The sequence below is a fragment of the Acanthochromis polyacanthus genome, chromosome 10, assembly GCF_021347895.1.
Source record: "Acanthochromis polyacanthus isolate Apoly-LR-REF ecotype Palm Island chromosome 10, KAUST_Apoly_ChrSc, whole genome shotgun sequence".
Lineage (NCBI taxonomy): Eukaryota > Metazoa > Chordata > Actinopteri > Pomacentridae > Acanthochromis > Acanthochromis polyacanthus.
In genome coordinates, this window is record NC_067122.1 from 21,368,252 (window position 1) to 21,388,038 (window position 19,787).

A 19,787-nucleotide genomic window follows, 5' to 3' on the forward strand; every position below is an offset into this window, starting at 1 on the left:
TTAACGTCATTAAACATCCAAAACTGAGCTTGAAATTGCTGCTAAAGATGAGAGAAAGCTAAAGATTATGCTGTGATTGAAAAGCCAAATCTGAACGACAATTCGGTTCGATCTGAGTGATTCGTCAAGTATAAAGTGTTTGTTCGCCAGTGGTCATGATTGCATTTTGGCTTCACTGTGGGTCTAATTCATGCCTCTGATGTGATTCTTCTCTGTGGGAATGGCTGAGTGGCTGAGGCTCCTGGGATTTGAAGTGTTTTGAGTCGTTTGCCCGATGAAATGATGCACAAGACATGGCTTTCCAGAAAAGAAGCGGAAGTATTTGAAACTGGTGGTCATATTAAACCGTTAGGATCACTAGTGCCTTGTTTGCATGTTAAGTAACATTGAGGATGTGGGTTAGCTTCACACTCACACATGCAAACAGTGTTTCAGAGCTACACTGGGTTACATACCTGGAATTCTTGGAATACTAGTTGGAGGCCTTGGATGTTTTTTCTCTTGGAAACATGAATATGTTTTCTGTAAAAACATGGAAAAGCTCAGCTGCCTTCGCTTTTGACATGTTTGCTGCTCTGATAGTTAATGCTGATCATTTTTTCTTCATTCGAGGGTCAATCGTGTCTTTGGATGTGATCAAGTCATGCAAGACTGAAACATGTGACATAACAGTCATGCAAATTTCTGAGGAAAAGGTTGTCTCTCTTTTCCTCCCCTTCCCCTGTCTCCCTTCTCCATCTATCCAACAAGAGGCTGATTAATTCTCACAATTTTCCTGCTTTGATCGCTCCCCTCAGAAGCGGTACAAGTAGAGCTGTCGACACAGTGAGAGTGGGAGCTGTAACGATTCAAAGGTAGATCATCCCCCTCACACGCAGCCGTCTCACCATCCAATTCTATATTCCAGTGGAAAAGAGCAGGAATGTGAAAATAAAAGGAGCGAGAGGGGAGAGGAGGCAGGATAGAAAAAGATGCGAGAGAGATGAAAAAGGAAAAGATAGTGAGGAAAACATCTGCCATGCCACTCTGACAAGTGAGACAAAACATCTGCAGACTACAAAAAATATGTTGAACAAATACAGCAATATGTGTATTTTTGTTTATTTAATGCACAATGTTTAGAAAGTAATGCACAAAAGACAATGACATGACAAACGGTGACAGACTGAAAGCCAATGTCTAAAGTTTATCACTTGCAAGCAAAGATTCAAAGGAAGAGTGTTCTGTGGCTGTCAATGCCAGACTTCCAGTTTGAAAATTACTGTCAGCTGAGCGCTGACAGCAGAGGCTTGGTCACCTTATGGCTTAAAACTGGAATTTGGCAAATATCTGAGGCTCTGCGGCTGCATTTAGATTAATGGGCTCATGAGTTCAGACAACCAACAGTACAAGCACCCCCCTTCCTACCTCCAAAATCATGTTCTAGATAAAGGACTATAAAACACAGAGATTAAGGAACTGAGGAAACTCTATCCTATTTAACGTGTGCCATGAGGAAACACCAGATAAGATAAAATAATATAAAATAAGCTAGATAACCTAGTAAAATTTAATAAGATATCTATTATCCATTAATGCAGACAGAATAAAAAATACAAACGCATATTAAGAACTGACAAAAAATGTGGTAATAAACTGTCCATTCATTTGACTAAAATGTGTAAATAGGTGAGTGAATAGACAAATCAATAAATAAAATTGGTTCTAATTCATTATTACAACTTGTAATACTAAATCAAATAAATCCAAATCTCAGAGCCATAAATATTATTAAAATTAATCCTCGATTTAAGGCTGCAGATGTCTGGAAAAGGGAAAATCAACAAACAAAAAGAAAGCGATTTAAAAATTTCAAGTCCCGCTCTCTCCCAAGGCAAAGTCCTACATCTAACCCAGCGTACTGCCACTTCCTACTGCTGACTTTATGCTTTCTTAATTGGTCTGGATTTAAAGGTTTTAGTTGGTTAAAATCCTCTATCATGGGCTACAGTCGACAAAGCCTGAAAATGAATCCAAGAGCAGATATAGAAGTCTGGTTTCCTCTAAGTCTACTTGATTAACAATATGCTACAAGGTTAGTATGTATTTTTATCCAATGATGCTTAAAAAATAGTCCCTGCTCCAGCTTTAAGTCATATGCAGTAATATGATAGTTCTGTGGCTCCTGCTTGTGATTTTGAGCATCTTAACTACCACTAGAGATCTGCTCTGACCTGAAATTTCCACTTGATCCTAAAACAACTTCACACTTTCCCATCTAAGACCCAACTAAGCCTAAATTTCTATTTTAGAAAAGGATTATAACACTTAAAAGCTTATCTAATCTGTTTGAAATATGCAGAGTTTGCAGGAAGAAAAACTGTAAGATTTAGGGGAAATAAAACTCTTAAATGACACTTAACTAGCCATTCCTCACTTGTTGATAAGGTCATCTCGCTGTTTTTTTCCCACATATATTGTGGTTCCTTGTTTGTGACAAATTGTGTTGCAGATTCCTCCAGTATTTAGGTTTTATTTTTTACTTATTCACTATGTAATTAGAAATCTTAGTAGCTGGCGCTTCACACAGATGCTCTGACACACTGAGGCCCTGACTCTTTGGGATGCTGGTTCTGTGCCCAGTCAGTTAGTTATTCCGTCCATGTGGAGGAGTGAGATGTACAAAGGATCGTTTCTGATTTGTAGACGGTTCTAAATGTAATCGAGCGCAGTAGTTAAGACCCTGATTTAGATCTCTTGTTTTTACTGTAGGTGTAATGTATCTGGGTATTGATCGTGCAACCAAAAGGAGATGTTATAGTACGTCGATCCTACTAAGAGGAGGCATCAGAATATCAATATGGCGAAGGTATAAAAAATGAAAAGGTAATAAAGGAGAATTCAAGTGGGAAACATCGTAGGTCTGGGTGTTATTTAGCCACGTAGCAAAACCAGTAGCTTTGTGTAGGTACGTGTTGATTCTGTACCACAATAGTTGCTTTTGCCATCGCGCATTTAATTCATCGCCTTTTGCAGGAAGAACTAAATGAATTCAGCATGGTCAAAGAGCCAGAACAACATGGAGGACATTGAAGATTAGTGTGTGCAGCATTAGTTGGTCTCAGATAAAAAATGAACTGAGCTTGTTCTGAAATACATTTCTGAAGGATCACATTATGGAAGCTTTGTTTTACACTTGTTCATTAAAGATGACACTCAGCCATGCAATCGCACGTTTCCACAGGTAGCTCTCCTCACTCGGTTGCTAAAGGGTTGGCCGTTATGAAATATACCTGCATGTCAGCGCAATGCTGTGATCTCTGCTGGTCTCAGAAGGCTTGTGCATGTGTGTGCGCGCACAAGCAGACGTTTCATGAGCTCGTTTATTTGCCCGCATGTGGGGTCAAAAAGGTGGAGAGCAGAGGGCAACTCCCCTCTTATAGCAGACATTCGATTGGCTCTCGTCGCTGCGTTGACGCGGTTTGATTGGCCGTTCGGTCCAACAGTCAGAGCGCTGAGCAGGTAGGGGTGGGTCTTCTCTCTGCTCTGTTGCTAGGTTACAGGTATACCCAATAGATGTGGAGATATAGAGATAGAGTAGAGATAAGGCTGAGGATGGGTGTGGATCTGAGTGTTGATCCGCGTGTGCAGATGTGTCGCCGTGTGCACGTTTGCCAGCGATTTTTCAGCATCGGGGAGGGGTCGGCAGGTCAGGAGGCTGGAAGGAAGAGCGACACAGAAGGAGAGCGACGACAAGACAGAGCGAGACAGAGGGCTTCCCTGAAAGTGGGGAAAAAAACATGGCTTACTGTGTTTTAGCGAAAAGTCTTGTTCATACAGACAAACATCATTTATTCCTCCAATCCAAGCTAACAGCTTATCCAAACATTTGTAATGGGCCGAATATGGAGGGATCTGAAAACGCCAGAATTTTCTTGCCATTCCATTTTGTTGGTTTCAAAAACAAATGTCTTAGGAGTCTTCATTTTGGGATGCTGGTGTAACACAAAATGTATTTCTTTGTTTGTTTGTTTGTTTCCACTGACGACCTCAAAACTTCCAAGTGCAGCGGTGTAATTATTCCCGGCCGGGCAGATCCCAGGCCTGTGGTTGATTTGTAATTCATTAGAGTGTTGTTGTATTAATCACAGACTGCTCCAGACAACGCTGCTCTGAGAACAGCTGTTCCGCTGCACTTAGATTACAATCATAGAGCGGTCAGTCGCCACTAATCGGGGTCATTTATCAATCTGGGAGACCACACACACAAATGGGAACGCGCTCGCACACGCACACACTGATCGATGGCGGGGCAGGGCTGGTAGGAAGGATTGATGGGTGCTTGGCTGCTGCTTGGTGCATGTGTGCGAGGGAGTGCGCTGGCATGAGCGTCGGGAGGGCAGAGAGGCGCGCTAAGGCTAAAGATCTGCAAAGATTAACCTTCAGTCCATTAAAGTGGATGTCAGTCTCGTCCCTTACAAATCAGCTGGACTGCGCGTTTTAATTGTATATGTTTGGGCTATTTCCACAATTGCCAAAAACAAACTGGACACATTTGTAGCAGCTTGATAAAAATATCTCAAATCAAGGTTTGTGTACTGCTTTGTTCCAACGCTGTCAATCACATCTCAGGGTTCCTCAGCAGTGATCAAGGAGGTTTGTCTTGTTGATTTCTGTGGCAATTTTAAGTTGTGCTAATTTAGCATTTACAATCAGTCTGACTATGTAAGGAATGGTTTATTACGCAGTATAAGTCTGTTGTAATCAAAATGGATTGTTAATGTATTTGCCGCTGTGGACATCTATAAGTAGACGCTGCAGTATAAACATGAAGATTGATAATACAGTAAAACACACTTTTTGTCATTTCAAATGTCCTCATAGGAGAAATTAGGCAATGTTTGACCAAAATTGTAAATTAAAAAACACTTAAAATGTACTTAGAGCTGTTTTACAGCATCACAGTGCGTTATCAATAATTTCTTCATATCTATGCTGCTTATAAATTACAAATAGGGAGATTTTCAGTGGAGTATTATTGGGCAAGATGATACTATTGTACAGTAAAAATCCCAGTATTTTGTATTATCATATGCTGCTGTTCATGACGTATATCTAGCTTATGTGTGTCATGCAGAAATCAGATGTAACCCTAAACTTGTAAAGTAATTCAGGTCCAGTTTTGCTACTGTTTGTTTTATCACAGAGATCCTGTTATTTTCCTAATTTACACCTGATATAATTAGAATTTCCAAGGTGTAAACAGACGCTAAGCCCTATAGGCATGCATTTCCTCAGAGACCGCCTTCGGTACAAAGCTCCAGGGTTTGTTTGGAGTTGCGAGCTTTCCTTAATAGCTTTTTGGCATTATTGAGACTGTTGTAAGTCAGACTCCCGTTCATGATCGGAATTAACTTTCCTGTGAGATTGATGTGGCTTTAAACAGCCTCACGCCGGCTTCACAAATTAGAGGCCCTCTGCTTCTACCTGTTTACTGTGAAGCAACGACGGAGAGCGAGATGCTTCTGATGGCTGGATCTTATAAACATTCCCCACACTTGTCCCGACTCCTCCACGTTGGTCAGGCCAAGAACATTTGGCTGTCTGGGAAATCTGTCAGACTGCTGAGAGAAGACGAACGGATGGGTAAGAGAGGGGGGGAGGAGGGGGAGGAAGGGGACTTTGGCTCTTCTTTTTTTTCCATTGCTGAGCTGATTATGGAGTAAATGTTGCTCTCCAGTTTGTATTTGTTTCTCCCTTGACCCAAAGTTATTTTTTTCTAAATCAGTATTATTTCCACTCCTTGTCTTTTTACCTTTTTTTTCTACTTTTCCTCCGACTGTTTACGTAACTCTCATCTGTCACTTTTAAGGGAGCTCTTTCTTTTTGTTTTTACCTATCGCTTTCTTTCACCTTCCTCCTCCTTTTCTCCTCTCTGTAACTCCTCTGCTCATTCCATCTGCCTTTTGCCTTCCTTGTACTGCTGATTCATAATCTCTGTTTGGATAGAAAACAGAGGGAGGGAGCTTCTGTCCTGATGAATAACAACAGGAATTGGGAGAGAGACAGAGAAAGCGAGAACGGGATACTGAGGCTGCCCAAACTGTCTGTCTGGCTGGTGCTCTGTCTCTTGGTCTATCTGCCAGACTGTCAGCAACTGTGTTTCTGTCTGTGTCAACGCTCTCACCCTGAACCAAAATTTCCACAGATCATGCCGTCAGGCTTACCAGGTTTGGTTTACTACCGCTATTCTTAGGCCTGTGCCGTCCAGAGTCTGTTTAAATTATGCGACCTGCTGTCTGTTTTCTTTTTTCCAGCACCTCACCTGCGTCTGTCTTCACTCTCACACATTTAGACCACTTACTATTATGAGAGGTGGAAAGAGGCGGAGGTGAGCTGAGATGGGGTACTAATGGAATCGTAAGAAAACAAAAGAGATGGAAAAGAAGAGAGGGAGTAAAAGAGATTATACGGCAGCAAGAGGGAGAAAGGAGGTAAAGGGAGAGTGCAAATGTTAACAAGAATATTGGGGCAGGAAAAAAAAAACTAGTTGACCGAAGTGCACCATTGGGGAAGCCTGATTCATAAGTAGGAAGTTGTTTCTGGAGAAAACAGACTAAAGCCTTGGAGTGGAGTAGTGGGGGACTCGCAGAGGGCCCTTCCTGTTTACTCATGTCTCGTTCTCTTCCTTTCGCTGCTGCATTTTTACAATTCCTCACTTTTTCTTTTTGCAGAGAGTTGATTTTTATCAGCCTGAGTGGAGAGTTTAAAACCTGAAATGACCCAGACCCTGCATGTGTGTGAGGAGAAAAGAGAGAGAGAGAGAGTAGTTTGACTGGCACACTGTGATCAAAAATGTAGGTCAAAGATGAACAATTTGCAAATGAGGTGCAGGAAAAGGGAATGAGAAATATAGGGTGACAGGGACAGCGGTGTCCTGCATGTGTATGTATGTGGCGTTGTGTCGAGTAGCTTTTTTTCCTTTCTTTTTATTTTTTGTTTCGACCATTTTTAGCGACCACTCAATGTAATGAGCTGAGCAGGGTGACAGGGATGAGGCTGCATCACTAAGTCCTCTGTGGCTTAAATCACGCTGGCATCTGGCTTATACGACACTCACGCACACACACACACACACACACACACACACACACACACACACACACACACACACACACACACACACACACACACACACACACACACACACACACACAAATACAACCTGCCAGCGAGTGTGTGAGCTTGCATGTGTGAGTGTTTTTGCAAAGTCCAAAGCGGGAAAAGGTTTGAGAAAGTTTAAGCACGACACGACGTCTCTCCCTTAATGTGTTTCATGTGTTTATATTGTGATAAATTTTGTTTGCTGCGTCGGATTTATTCTCCTCATCCTCGTTCCATATCCCAGATTAACATAATTGGGCAATCGCCTCGCTCCTCACAACATTAAGCAAATAATTTAATTCACTTAATGAATCTGTCTTAATACTTAAACCTAATTGGAGTTCCCTAACTCTTCCTGCTCCCTCTGCTCTCTACCTTTTCCTCCTGCAAGAGTAAAACAGCAGAAAGGAAGAGGTTTGCCAAGGGTCATAAATGTCTTTTATATTTAGCTTCACTGAATGTTTTAAATAGCTTTGCTTTACACCGCTGGCATAAATTTCACATAAATCCACTTTTTTTTCTTTTTTTTTGCCAGAGCCATATTCCTAATCCACACACAGAACTTGTTTTCAAAGGTGTAATTTGCTGCTGATGCGATTAAATAAAACGCTATTAACATTTGCGGTGACGTGTCGTCTTAAGCTCCCTCTCTGAAGTGTGTCTAATTTTTCAAATCAGCCTTACTATTGTACGAGGCTGATTCCGTTATGACTCAAAGGGGGAATGAATGGAGGGATACACAGTGTGAGTGAGTCACTATTAAAGCTATATTTGTGCGTGGATGTGTGTTTGTGCGACTGTGTGTGCCCTACGTGCCCGTGAATGCATGCGTGCAGTCGTGTGTGAAGTTAGCCAGCAGTAGCAGGGTTATGAATCAGATCAAACGCACACAAACCACACATAGTGACACCAGATCAAACACACACACACACACACTCCGCCTGCTCTGGACTGAGCTGAAGGGCCCCAACCGGGTGTGACTTTGATCCTCACCACAACATCCGCTCTTCCACTCCAGCACTGCTTTTCTGCTACTCGCCCATCTCACGTGCCCCTCAGGACACTTACCCCGATCTCGAGTTACACCTCTCAGATCTTCAAATAGAGCTCAGTGTGGTTTCGAACACAGAAGATCCTCCAGTAGTAACTCGACACTCAGCGTTTCGGATCCAGATTTGGAGCCTGCAGATCTGGCTTCAGGTCTCAGAGGGAGGGTTGTGGTTAGTGTCACCGTCTCAGTGTCCATGAGAGTAATAATAACCCAATATATATGTTGAGTAGTGAACATGAATGGTGGGATTGTTTGAGGATGAGCCAGATGTGCGAATGTGGTGCAGGATGTGCTAATATGTTTTCTTCTTTAATCTGTTATTCTGTGAAAACCATGTTTACTCAAGTTTTTAAGTTGATTAAAATGCCACCTGAAGTCCTCACCGGTATCACAGCTTTTGGGTTTTTCTTTGCTGATATGAGTCTCTGGAAATTTAGAGCATTTTTTGTGGCACTTCAATTTATCAGCTAATTAAGTATGTTTGGGGCTGCACAGTGGAGTGGTGGTTAGTACTTTCGACTTGCAGCTAGAAGATCCTCGATTCGCGTCCTGGCCTTCCTGAGATCTTTCTGCATGGAGTTTGCATGTTCTCCCTGTACATGCGTGGGTTTTCTCAGTGTTCTCTGGCTTCCTCCTGCAATCCAAAAACATGCTGAGGTTAATTGGTAACTCTGAACTGTCTGTAGGTGTGAATGTGCGTATGATTGTTTGTCTCTATATGTAGCCCTGCGACAGCACGGTGACTTGTCCCTGCCTTCACTCAAAGTCAGCTGGCATGGGCTCCAGCCCCCCATGACCCTAATGAGGATTAAACGGTGTGTATATATAATGGATGAATGGATGATTTGGTTTGACACACACACACACACAGTGTTTCTCAAAGTGCTTCATAATATTTCTCATTCATCCATAATCACACACACAGTAATGGCAACAGGGCTGATTAACAGGCTGCGATCAGGAGCAGCTCTGGGTTTGGTGTCTTACCCCATGAGGGGCTATAGGGATTGGACCCCTCTAAGACTGATGGACAGCCTGAGCTAAGACCTGAGCCACATCTGGCCTTACTAGTCGTCCGTGCTGGTGTGCTTGTTTTCATTGCTTTTTAAACATGACAAGATCACTGCTGTAATAAGTTCAGGTCAAAGTGTTGAAAAATTGCTAAACATACCCTCAGACATAGCTGTACTGTTATTTAACCATGCAGGTAATTTGGGTTGTGACATTTCTGTAGATCAGTCGTCTAGCACCATCCTAATGCGATTAAAGTAAGCTGAATTTTGTTTGAGTAAAGCTTATTAAACTCAACATGTGTCTTTTATTATAGTGAAGTGTTGAAGCCTCATTTGGTATTCATTCTGTGGCTAATCTTATCTGGATGAGTTTGCCTTTTAAAATGGCTGCAGGATGCAGTTAATTTAAATAGTATGAATGTTATGGGCATTTATCAGCTGTGTTGTTGGTAGGAGTAAGAGAAACTGTATTTCTGTCATTGAGCAGTGAAACTGCACAGAAGGATTCGATTCTAACTCGGGTTCAGCTTTGTTCCACTGTACAGTGTTTTAAGTTTTGCAGCTGTTTGACAATGGTGGATTTAATTGGTCACATCATATCATGTGACTTTCATTTGGGTAGCATGGCCAGTTTTCCATCAGCTGAAGTAACTGAAATAAGTGGCGACTGACAGACGTTTAGACTTCAATCAGCCTGATGTGCAAATGTAAGAGTTGCTGTTGTAAGAACAGTGGTTCTTACTAGAAAAAAACTGCTCCAGTTACTAAGTGTAAGCCACTGTTTTCTATGAACACGTTTTGCCCAAACTATTCTCCAAGGGATAAAGAACTCTACACAAGTCATTGTTGTTGTTTTTTTTTTTAACTTTGTTACCCAAAGTTTTTTCTGTCATTGTTAGCATTTATGCAGCAACCATGACCCACTGTATATTGCTACGAAGAAGGAAATGAGCAGTTGGCATTTTATTTACATCATCATGTTGTCTTGCCTGTGTGCACGTGATCAGATGTTATGGTGGCACCTCAGAAACATTAAAAATCCATACATAATAGAAATCCACATTAAACAGATGACCTTTTCAGCAATGCTACTTCCTGTGTGTGATCCACAATATAGACCACAAAGGTTTGTCAAGGATGATAAAATGTAGAGAACAATTGTGTTAAATATCTCATGAGGGAAGGGAAGCTAATAAGCTAAATTTTTGCATGTCAAACCTAATAAAGCATCTTCAGGCTCATCACCCAAAGGAGCACAATGAATTTACTGTAATAAGAGAACAGCAGCTAGCAAGGCAGCTGAGGCTGTAGTTATCCCTGAACAGAAACGAGCAGTTATACAGTGAAAACGTTAAAACCACCGCAGTTACAGAGGAAAACGGCAGAAATCTGTAACAGCAGACAAACGACCAATTCTCAGAGAATATGAGAAAACTTCGTCTTTGTTTGCTTAAGACCCAATCACTAATACAATTGTAGTTCATTTTTGATTATATGTAATTGTATAGAATGCACTTTTATTCAATTTTTTTTTCACTAACAGTCCTTTTTACCGATCAGTCTTTGCCATAGAAGTCACACAAAGGCGTCAAAACACATAGACATCATATACTGTCAGAAGCAGCAGAATTCATTCTCTCCAGTAATATCCATCCATCCATCCATCCATCCATCCATCCACAATATCAGTCAAGGATAAATTTACATGCATTTGTTAAGAAGTCCTTTGAAAAGGTGCTTCTTCAGGTCTCTCGGTCTTTTTCTTTTAATAATGTCTTAGCTTTTTACTAATCTAGATAATTTCTATTTGAACAGTGTGAGCAAGAGGTGCTAATTGCCAAAACAGCAGGAATTCCCACGATGCAGGCTTGGCAAAATATAAACAACTCGACAAAAGGCCAAAAACAAGCAATGGAGGAAGAATTAGAATTCAGCGATTACAACTGCATGAGTTGAATATATGCTATGCTGTTACATGGAGGTGCTTTGTTGCTCTGGTAGTTTTCTTTAATGGAAGTTGTGCAAAGCAGCTAATCCTAAAATCATGGTTTCAGTGTTGTATAGCAAGTATTGAAGTCAAGGCCGATGTGTCTCACAATATAAACACCGATGAAAGAAATACTAACTGAGACATTTAATTGATCTAAATATGGCAGAACAGAGGGAGCACCCGGACAGAATGTCATGACATCAGCTCTCTAAAAAAAAAAAAAAAAAAAAACCCAACCAATGATGTGTCCTTATGGTCGATTTTTACTTCTCATGTTTTTGAATGGCCCAATGTGTGTGTTGACCTGGTAGTTAACTGGTGGTTTAATGCAGGTGAGCCTGAATTTCCCTCCTCTGGACACTGTCCTTGGTTCCCTGTAATCCTCTTGACTAGAACTCCTGCTTTAGTAGAGATGGAGACAGTCTTTCTCACAATGGAGATGTGTGCAGACGCTTTGATGCTTTATTCACATCACTTTTTCAAAGGACGTGTCCAGTTCTTTTGCTTCCTCACACCTTCCCCTGCCTCTAACCCCCCGCTTCCCCCCCTGTGCTGGCTCGGATCGATCCAACCATGTCTCCCAGTCCCGCATGTCATCTTTTTTCTTTGACACACTCTCCCCACTGCTTGGTATTCTGGAGTGGGAATGCATGCACCATCGCAGATCCATCAGGTCCGATCGGAATGCCGCACCATGGCTCCAGAAAACAGAGGGATGAGAGAAAGGAGGAGAGGGAAAGGGGGGGGGGGCAGGTCAGCGGCTTGTCGACATCCTTCTGGGAGCAAAACGTCGGACTGGCAGGGAGAAAGAGGAGTGGAAGAAGAGAGTAAAAGAAAGAAGAAGAGCATCCTTTGATTTTCCAAGGGGCCATTTTTGTTAATGTCCATTTCCTTTCAAATCAGCCTCTCTGGGGGATTCAGGAAGGACACAAGTTCTTATCCTTTATCCTCTTTAGAGCACAGAGGTCTCACTCTCTAGTACACAAACTTGCATCGACAAAAGCATAGACTTTTAGATTTTTTTGCACTGAATCTCTTTACTGTACGATAGCTGATAGACATGCCTCAGATACAGATGCAGCCAATGAAACGGATTCTCTATTGACCGCCATTCAGACAGTTTGTCCCTGAGTGAGATACAGAAACAATGAATAGTGTCTGTTTTGTCATATTCATGTAAGGTCTAATCAATTATTATTTCTGCAGCAAAGTGGCCTAGTCAGCTCGACACATTGCAGCTTAAGAAAATACATCAGCACCCAGAAAAATAAAAACATTACCAAGAAAACCACAAGTAAAGAAAAACAGCATTTACCAATCTGACAGCGCTCAGCATAAAGACATGCACTGTAAAAACTGCAAACACAGGCAACAGCAGAAATGCTGCAGAGTCATAGAAATTACTAGATGTGTTTCCATAACAAATATTTCATGCACATTTTGAGGTATATTAGAAAATTGAATGAAAACAGCAAACAAAAAAAGCAACTGATAAGTTAAGGTGTTTGTTGGCCCTGAGTGAATGCACATTATTTCTGATGTAGAAAACATTCAGCTGACATGACTGATCATCTGTTTCTACGTCTTCTGTTGGCTTCCTCCCTGGACACCATGAAACATGGCCGACACCAGCTGACGTGAAAGAATAACTTTCCTGACTTCTCTCTGTTTTTCACTTCTACTTGCCCAAAGTTTAGTTTCCTTTTTTTTAAAGGGCCTTTACACCTGGTTTCCTTTCTGGCTTCTTCTCTCCTATATTGCCACACTCTGATGACACTGTGCTGCCTGGTTTATTTGCTCTGTAGCAGTTAATGGAAAGAAGTCTATTTTCTCACATTTTCTCTTTTTATGTCTTGTGACATTTCAAAAGTTCACTTACAACTCGACTGACTTCTGTAGAGTCATGACCGCATTGAACAAAATCCTGGGGACACTCTTGTTTGGTTTCTCCAGATATCTGACCATTCAGCTGCCAGTCAAACATTGTTCCCCAGCTAACTGCTAACCTAGTCTCTTTTTCTGACGAAGATTACGGTGGGATTATCTCTACTTTCATGCAGTCAAAGTTTCAGTTTATGTTGTTTGAAATTAGTTTTACTGTTTACTATTTGTCTAATAGTTTCAGGCAGCGTCTAGTAATTTAATTTAAAGATCATTGTCAGATTTATTATTGTTGCACAAAAATATGGTTTAACTGTTGCTTTCCAAATGGGCCTTTTTGTAGTTGTAATTTTTAAAATGACCCTATCAAATTTGAAAGCATTAATATACTTATACTACACAGATCAGTTACAGTTAATAGATATAAGGAGTTAGTGTAGTCAGCTGCTCCTATGGTGGTATTTCTGACCCCACTAGCTTTCAGCAAATCTCCCTTCATTACAGTGCACACACAGCTTTTCATTGCACATTCTTCTGTAATGCATACTGATTTTTTTGTATCGTCAGCTCACTTTCCTCTCTTCCACTTGCTCATCATCTCTTTCCTTCTCCTGTCAGAAGGAAGAGAAAAGCAGACAACCAAGTCCTGATCGTATCGATGTTTTTTTTTTCTCCTCTTTTCTTCATTTATCACTCTCTTTCTTCTGGTGTCTTGTTCTCCAAAGCCTCTCCATCCTCGCTGCGTGTTCTCCCCCATGGCTTTCCTCTACAGCAGTGCGTTGCCTTGGTAATTACCAGTTGTCTTAAACAGACAGATGGAATAAGAGAGAGTGACGGGCAATTTTCCCAGCGCCTGTTTTCCCCATGTATGTGCGCACAACTCCTGTTTTTTTTTGCGTATGCTCTGTATGCACACTTCTTTACCTCTCCTCCATCTCCTCCTCCTCGCTCTCATGCGCTTCCTGTGAGTTTGCATCTGTGCACGGCCGATGTGTGTTTGTGTGTGTGTGTGAAGCCGACGTGGGGAATTACCTGACAGGATGTGTTAGTTGAGGACGGGAGTGGGACAGTCTCATCTCCTGCTCTTGTGTTGGCCATTTTAGATGCCAGGTGTCACTCTAGACCTCTGCAGGGCCCCCGGAGGGATCACTGCTCTCCCCTTCCCTTCTCTTTTTTTTTCCCAGCACAGCAGTGGAGTTGAAAAATGTCTTCGCCTACACTGTCAGGGAGGTGAAGAGAATCTGGGTGTTATGATGGGACTAACACGCATTATCGCGATGTCAGAGTTCACCGATGCATATTCATGTCGTCCAATTAATGTTTGTCTTTCAGGCTGGTATGATCAGGACGGAGCAGGAGGAGTTTTTTATCGAGCCGGTGGAGAGGGGTGATGGAGTGATAGAAGAGGAGGAGGAGGAGGGAGGAGGAGGAAGGACACACATCGTCTATCGCTCCTCAGCCGTTAAGAAAGTGCCCATCGGCAGCACAGCGGCAGATTACCACTCCAGAGGTTAGTCTGTGGCTCCCATTGTGCTGCCCTCCACTTTGATGCGTCCTTCACTGGAAGCTCTTCACGCACACTTCAGTCCTACGCTCTTGTCTCCATTTTGACATCCAAGATCATTCACCCGAAACTTAAAACCTGCACAGATCTCGCACATTTGCGATCATAACGCCCGCGATGCATCCTGAAACACAATCCAGGCCTCTTAGATAAACAGGTATCTCAAATCATTCTTCCTTCACACACACCTTGTTATATAATCATATCAAAGTATTGAATGCGACGGCAGTGAGTCACAGTGTGAGCACACCCTGCTGTCAGAAAGATTACACCTACACACGCTCAAACGCATCCTCCTGTCACTGCACTAATTTTCCAGTGAGAACGGAGTGACATATGGAGACACACGTGTTTGTAAGGTAGCAGCCTCTTAGTCTTTTACAGAATTATACGCTGCCTTCACTGCCTTAACAATTAACAGCTGGCACACAAATGTTTGGTTTCTCATCATGTTCTCCTCCATTTTCTACTCTACTGATAAAATCTGTGAGATGAAATAACGCAAAGGGACTTTATTTTATAGGAAACCATAGGATTCGAGGGAAGGAAGACACAATAGGCTTTAATACTCAAGGCTGGACTACTGTCACACATACATCAGAAACGATTAGTCATTCATCTCTTTTGTCCTATATTTCCTCTCAATCTTATTTTTTACAAAGCGAAAAAAAACCTTATCAATCTCAAGCCAAGGTGGAGCATTTCATGTGAATGAATGTAGTTTGAATGTAGTTTGAAAGACAACAACTACTAAGACAAAAGAGAACACTTGCATTTACTTTGACATTTAGTCTTTACTTTCAAACTAAACAAAACCAAACAACATTAAAGGTGGAGTATGCAATTTTGCACTTTTTATCAAATCTAGTAAATGTCTCTTAATAGCCCGCCAGCTGTTCTGGTGTTTGTCTACAGGTTCATGCTTGTGTACAAGGCAGAGTATGTCATATAAATCTGGCACAGTCTGGTATTCATGAAAATATGAGCAATAGTTAAATATCAACAATCTTTCTCTACAATTGCAGACTCCATCTTTAATGCAGTAGCCATAGAAATGTGTGTAAATTTGAGAGAATACTACATTATCCATATGTTGACTCATGCCACAAACTGACTAGTTACAGTATTTTCCTCATCTGCTGTGAAACTTGCATATCAGATTAAATGTTGCTTTAACTTGTTAGAAAGAATGCTGCATGTTTTTGCAGGTGTGTTTAATTCACATTTTTTTTCTTGTAATTGAACTAAATGCTGATGACATACTACAATAGCGTTGCCTACTTCTGCTATTTTCTGTTGTTTTTGTGAAGGTCTTTTTGTTGACCTTATCACTAAAAGGAGTAGAAATCCACCAGAAAGGAAGAAATACTCAGTATTATCAGCTCTGCTGTCAGGCATTTCAGCTTTTGACTTGCAGGGGAAAATATCCTGCACGGCATGCCTCAGGCTTGTGTCAGTAGAAGTGGCCGTCCAATCACTCTGATTGATCTGATGCCTACAAGTTAATCAATTGACCCCGACCAGTGCAAGAGTCTGTATCTCAACTAATCACCAAAGTGGAAATATTCTCAAGGAAGCGAGGCACCCGCGTTGTACAGGTGCGACTCGAAGCACTTTATAATGAGTGCATTGCAATACATGAGATCTGTGTCTTCCTATTCTGAGCGGTTGACTCAAGAATGTCTAATAATACACAGAGAGAGAGAGAGAGTTTCCATAGGAACACCCAGTGAGGACAGACTGCATTAGAGTAACACAGATCTGCTCCCACTGTTACGGATACCTGGCAGTACATCCACATACATACACACATGTATGAGCATGAGCACATACACACACTGGGGGAGGGAAAAAGAGGAAAAAAAAACTTTACGGAAACACACGCACATATATCCAGGATGTAACCACACACAGCTTACACAACTCCCTTGATCATACATTTACACTTCTGAACAGACACGCACACACACACGCTGCCTGCACACAAACACATTGAGACACACACACACACACACACACACACACACACACACACACACACACACACACACACACACACACACACACACACACACACACACACACACACAACGCGTCTCACTGCTCCTTGTTGCCTTTGAATCTTTCTTTCTAATGAAGAGTGGGGTGCAGATCAATAGCGTAGGATAGAACAGGCCACTGTGTGTGTGTGTGTGTGTTTGTGTACGTGTGTGTCTGTGCGAGGATGGCGTGGGCATGAGTTCTGTGGTCGTCTGGCTTTGAGTGCTGGGATTTTCAAGGCTAAGCAGACAGACAGACTGACAGACAGACAGACAAGCAGGCATGTGCTGCTCCCAGTAGCATTTGATGTGGATCTCTCTCTTCGTTTCTCTTTTCCTTTTTTCGCTTATTTTTTTTTTTTATCTCTTAGCTATTCTGGACCACAACATTATGTAAACAGAAGGTTTACCTTCCAGTTGTTACATCACATCACTGTAATATCAGATCCACATGGATGTATAGGAATCGCATTATAGCCGTTTTTGACTTTTTTCCGCCGCTGTTTTCCCCCTCAGATTAAAACCAAATCACATTCCTCATCATCTCTCTCTCAAACAATCACTCCCCCTTCCTGTAGATCAATCAAGGACATTAACGAATTAATTAATAATCAATCAATCATTCCTGAAGATCTCCTGTGCCGGGCTTGCTTAATTCACAACCAGTTATTGAATGTTGGACTCATTTCCTGGCGATAGACAGAGGGAAGGAAGTTATATTTAGCAAGGTAATAGAGGAGCTCAAGGAGGAGAGAAAGAAAGATGAAGAAGGAGCGAGATTGATCGGTTTCTTACGCCATAAGCTGAGGAGGTGTGAATCAATGTCCTAAGTGGAGAGAGCAAGCTTTATTATTAATGTGGCACATTCGTCAATTAATTGCTGCAGCTATAGAAAACGAAGGATTGCCATTCTTTTTTCTTTTTTTTCTTTTTTTGCTGGGTGGACAGAGCTCCATCTTTCATTCTGTCTTTTCTTCCCCCCCAAACCATTTCATTTAATCTCCTTTTACCAGTAGCTTTGACCAGTGTCCTCCTGTTCTGCTAATTTTTGTTTTTTTCCTCTGAGTTTTCCGTCACTTGCTGCTTTTTGCCACAAACATTTTCATCTTGCTTCCCTGCGTATTCCAGAGACAGGACAGTGAGGGTGGAGTTTAGTGGTTTTGTCTTATTTGACTGTCTGTGCATGTGTGGGTTCCTGCAGCTGCATGTTTGCAAGCATTTGTGTGTTGTGTGCCACTGCAGAGTTGTGTTCAGGGCAGCGAGTCATGATGACCAGACAGGTGGACTACTACAGGGCTTCTTCCCATAATCCCATTTGTCTATTTTCCTTTTTTCTTGGCTAAAATCACGCATAAATACTATTCGTAAATGTCACACATTTTCATTTTCTTACTGTTTCTTGTCAATATTCATACAGGATCCACCTGATCTGAGGCTGTTGTATGTCATATTTTGGCAGCATGGTATCATTTAGGTCTGTTTTGAAGACTTGTGTACATAGAGCAAAAAAAATTCAGTCCTTTGCAACTGACTTGTTTTCATTGACATTTCAGAGATCTGTATTGTTCTCAAAGCAGAAAGGCTCCCTGCAGTCTCTGGGGCAAAGTGACTGCAATTAGCTAGTGGGCTGACACTGGGCGGAGGGCTGAGGCGGCTACACAGGGCCCTGAGCTTTTACACAAAGCCTGCGTTTGTTTCGCCCCTCAGGCGGTGCTGTTCTATGCCGCTCTCGCATGTTTTGCGCTGTACTGTATTGTGCTTTACTGTTCGAGACCGATGTTGAGCTGTTGTTAGTTGTTGTTGTGTTTGTACGCCACATTGCGCAGCGCCGATACAATGACGTGTAAGACTCGGCCCCAGCTGAGAGGAAGCTGGAGAGGGTCAGACGGAGGCCAGTGGTGCTCGTCACTGTGGCTTAATGTCTTGCCTTCCACATCCCGAAAATGAAGGATGCTCCCTGGAGTCCCGCACTCTCTCTGTAGCGCTCTCCACCTCACTCTCTCACTTGGCTGCTCCCTCTCTGCCGGTGTGATATGAGGATAGTCATATGGTGCAAGGGTTTTAAGAGCAGACTCATGACTAAGCACTTAGAGATGTGAGCACACACAACTCAGAAATGGCCTGAACTCATCTTCAGCGTGTCCCAGCAGACACTTTGGAAGTATGGTGTGCCTCTTGTTGGAAATCCCAAAAAGCCACCACAAAAACTCTTGGAAGGTGACATTCTCTGTCACTTGAGCCATATTTAAGAGACAGTGGTATAGCGTCCTCTTCGCCCCTTTTGAATTTCACGTTTTGCTTGAAGACAAAAAGGAAATTCTAGTTTTATACAACTATGATTTTATTTTTGTAATTTTGGCCATCATGCAGATGTGAAAAAGAACTCATTGCAATTAATTATACAACCAGACAGGTTCTTAACAATCCTCCAGATTTGCCAAAAAATGTTTGGAAGGAAGATAAGAAGTGTAATGAAATTATTACCACGAATGTCTGTTGTGAACATCAAAGCAGTTTTCCGGAGCTTTGAGGAATTACTACCTGCTGAATTTCAGCTTTTCAACCAAATTTAAGTGATGAAAACAATGTGGATACACTGTTAACTCGTCTCCAGCTTGCCTAATTATCTGATCACTACACTACAATAAACAAACAAAAAAATCCTGTAATCACTACTTAGCAGACACAGCAGAATGCCTTTACACAATTGGGTTCGTCAAAACATCGCTCATCTCACTTTTAACTGCAAGATTAATGCATCTGTCAATTTCCATTATCTGGCCCGGTTCCCTGAAGCAACATAATTCCGTTCCAGCAGTGTCTTTCCATTTCCCCCTTAAGTGAAATGGCTGTCTAAGCCTCGGTATAAATGAGATCGAGCCATCTGAACTGTGTCTTTAGGCTGGTGTTTTTAGCTCTTAGATGAGCGGGTTTTCAAGGAGAATTCCTTCACCATATGTAACCCATGTAAACAATGTCATTTTTCCAAGGCCTTTCTGAGGCTAAGCATTTTTAGCAGGAAAAACCCAAAGCTTAGCAGCAAATTCCAGAGTTCGGAAACCTTAGTGTCTTTAAATAGACTGTAAAGCTCAAGGAATAAGTCCAA

At 41.9% G+C, this 19,787-nt stretch overlaps 1 protein-coding gene across 3 annotated transcripts in view; it reads left to right on the forward strand.

The window, feature by feature from the left end:
* LOC110948118 (A disintegrin and metalloproteinase with thrombospondin motifs 2-like) overlaps positions 1–19,787 on the forward strand; it is a 122,194-nt gene that overhangs the window by 40,163 nt on the left and 62,244 nt on the right. For all 3 annotated transcript variants that reach the window (XM_051954235.1, XM_022189512.2, XM_022189513.2), the window contains exon 3: positions 14,411–14,588. In XM_051954235.1, the coding sequence (XP_051810195.1) occupies positions 14,411–14,588 (178 nt within the window). The remainder of the gene's footprint in view (positions 1–14,410; positions 14,589–19,787) is intronic.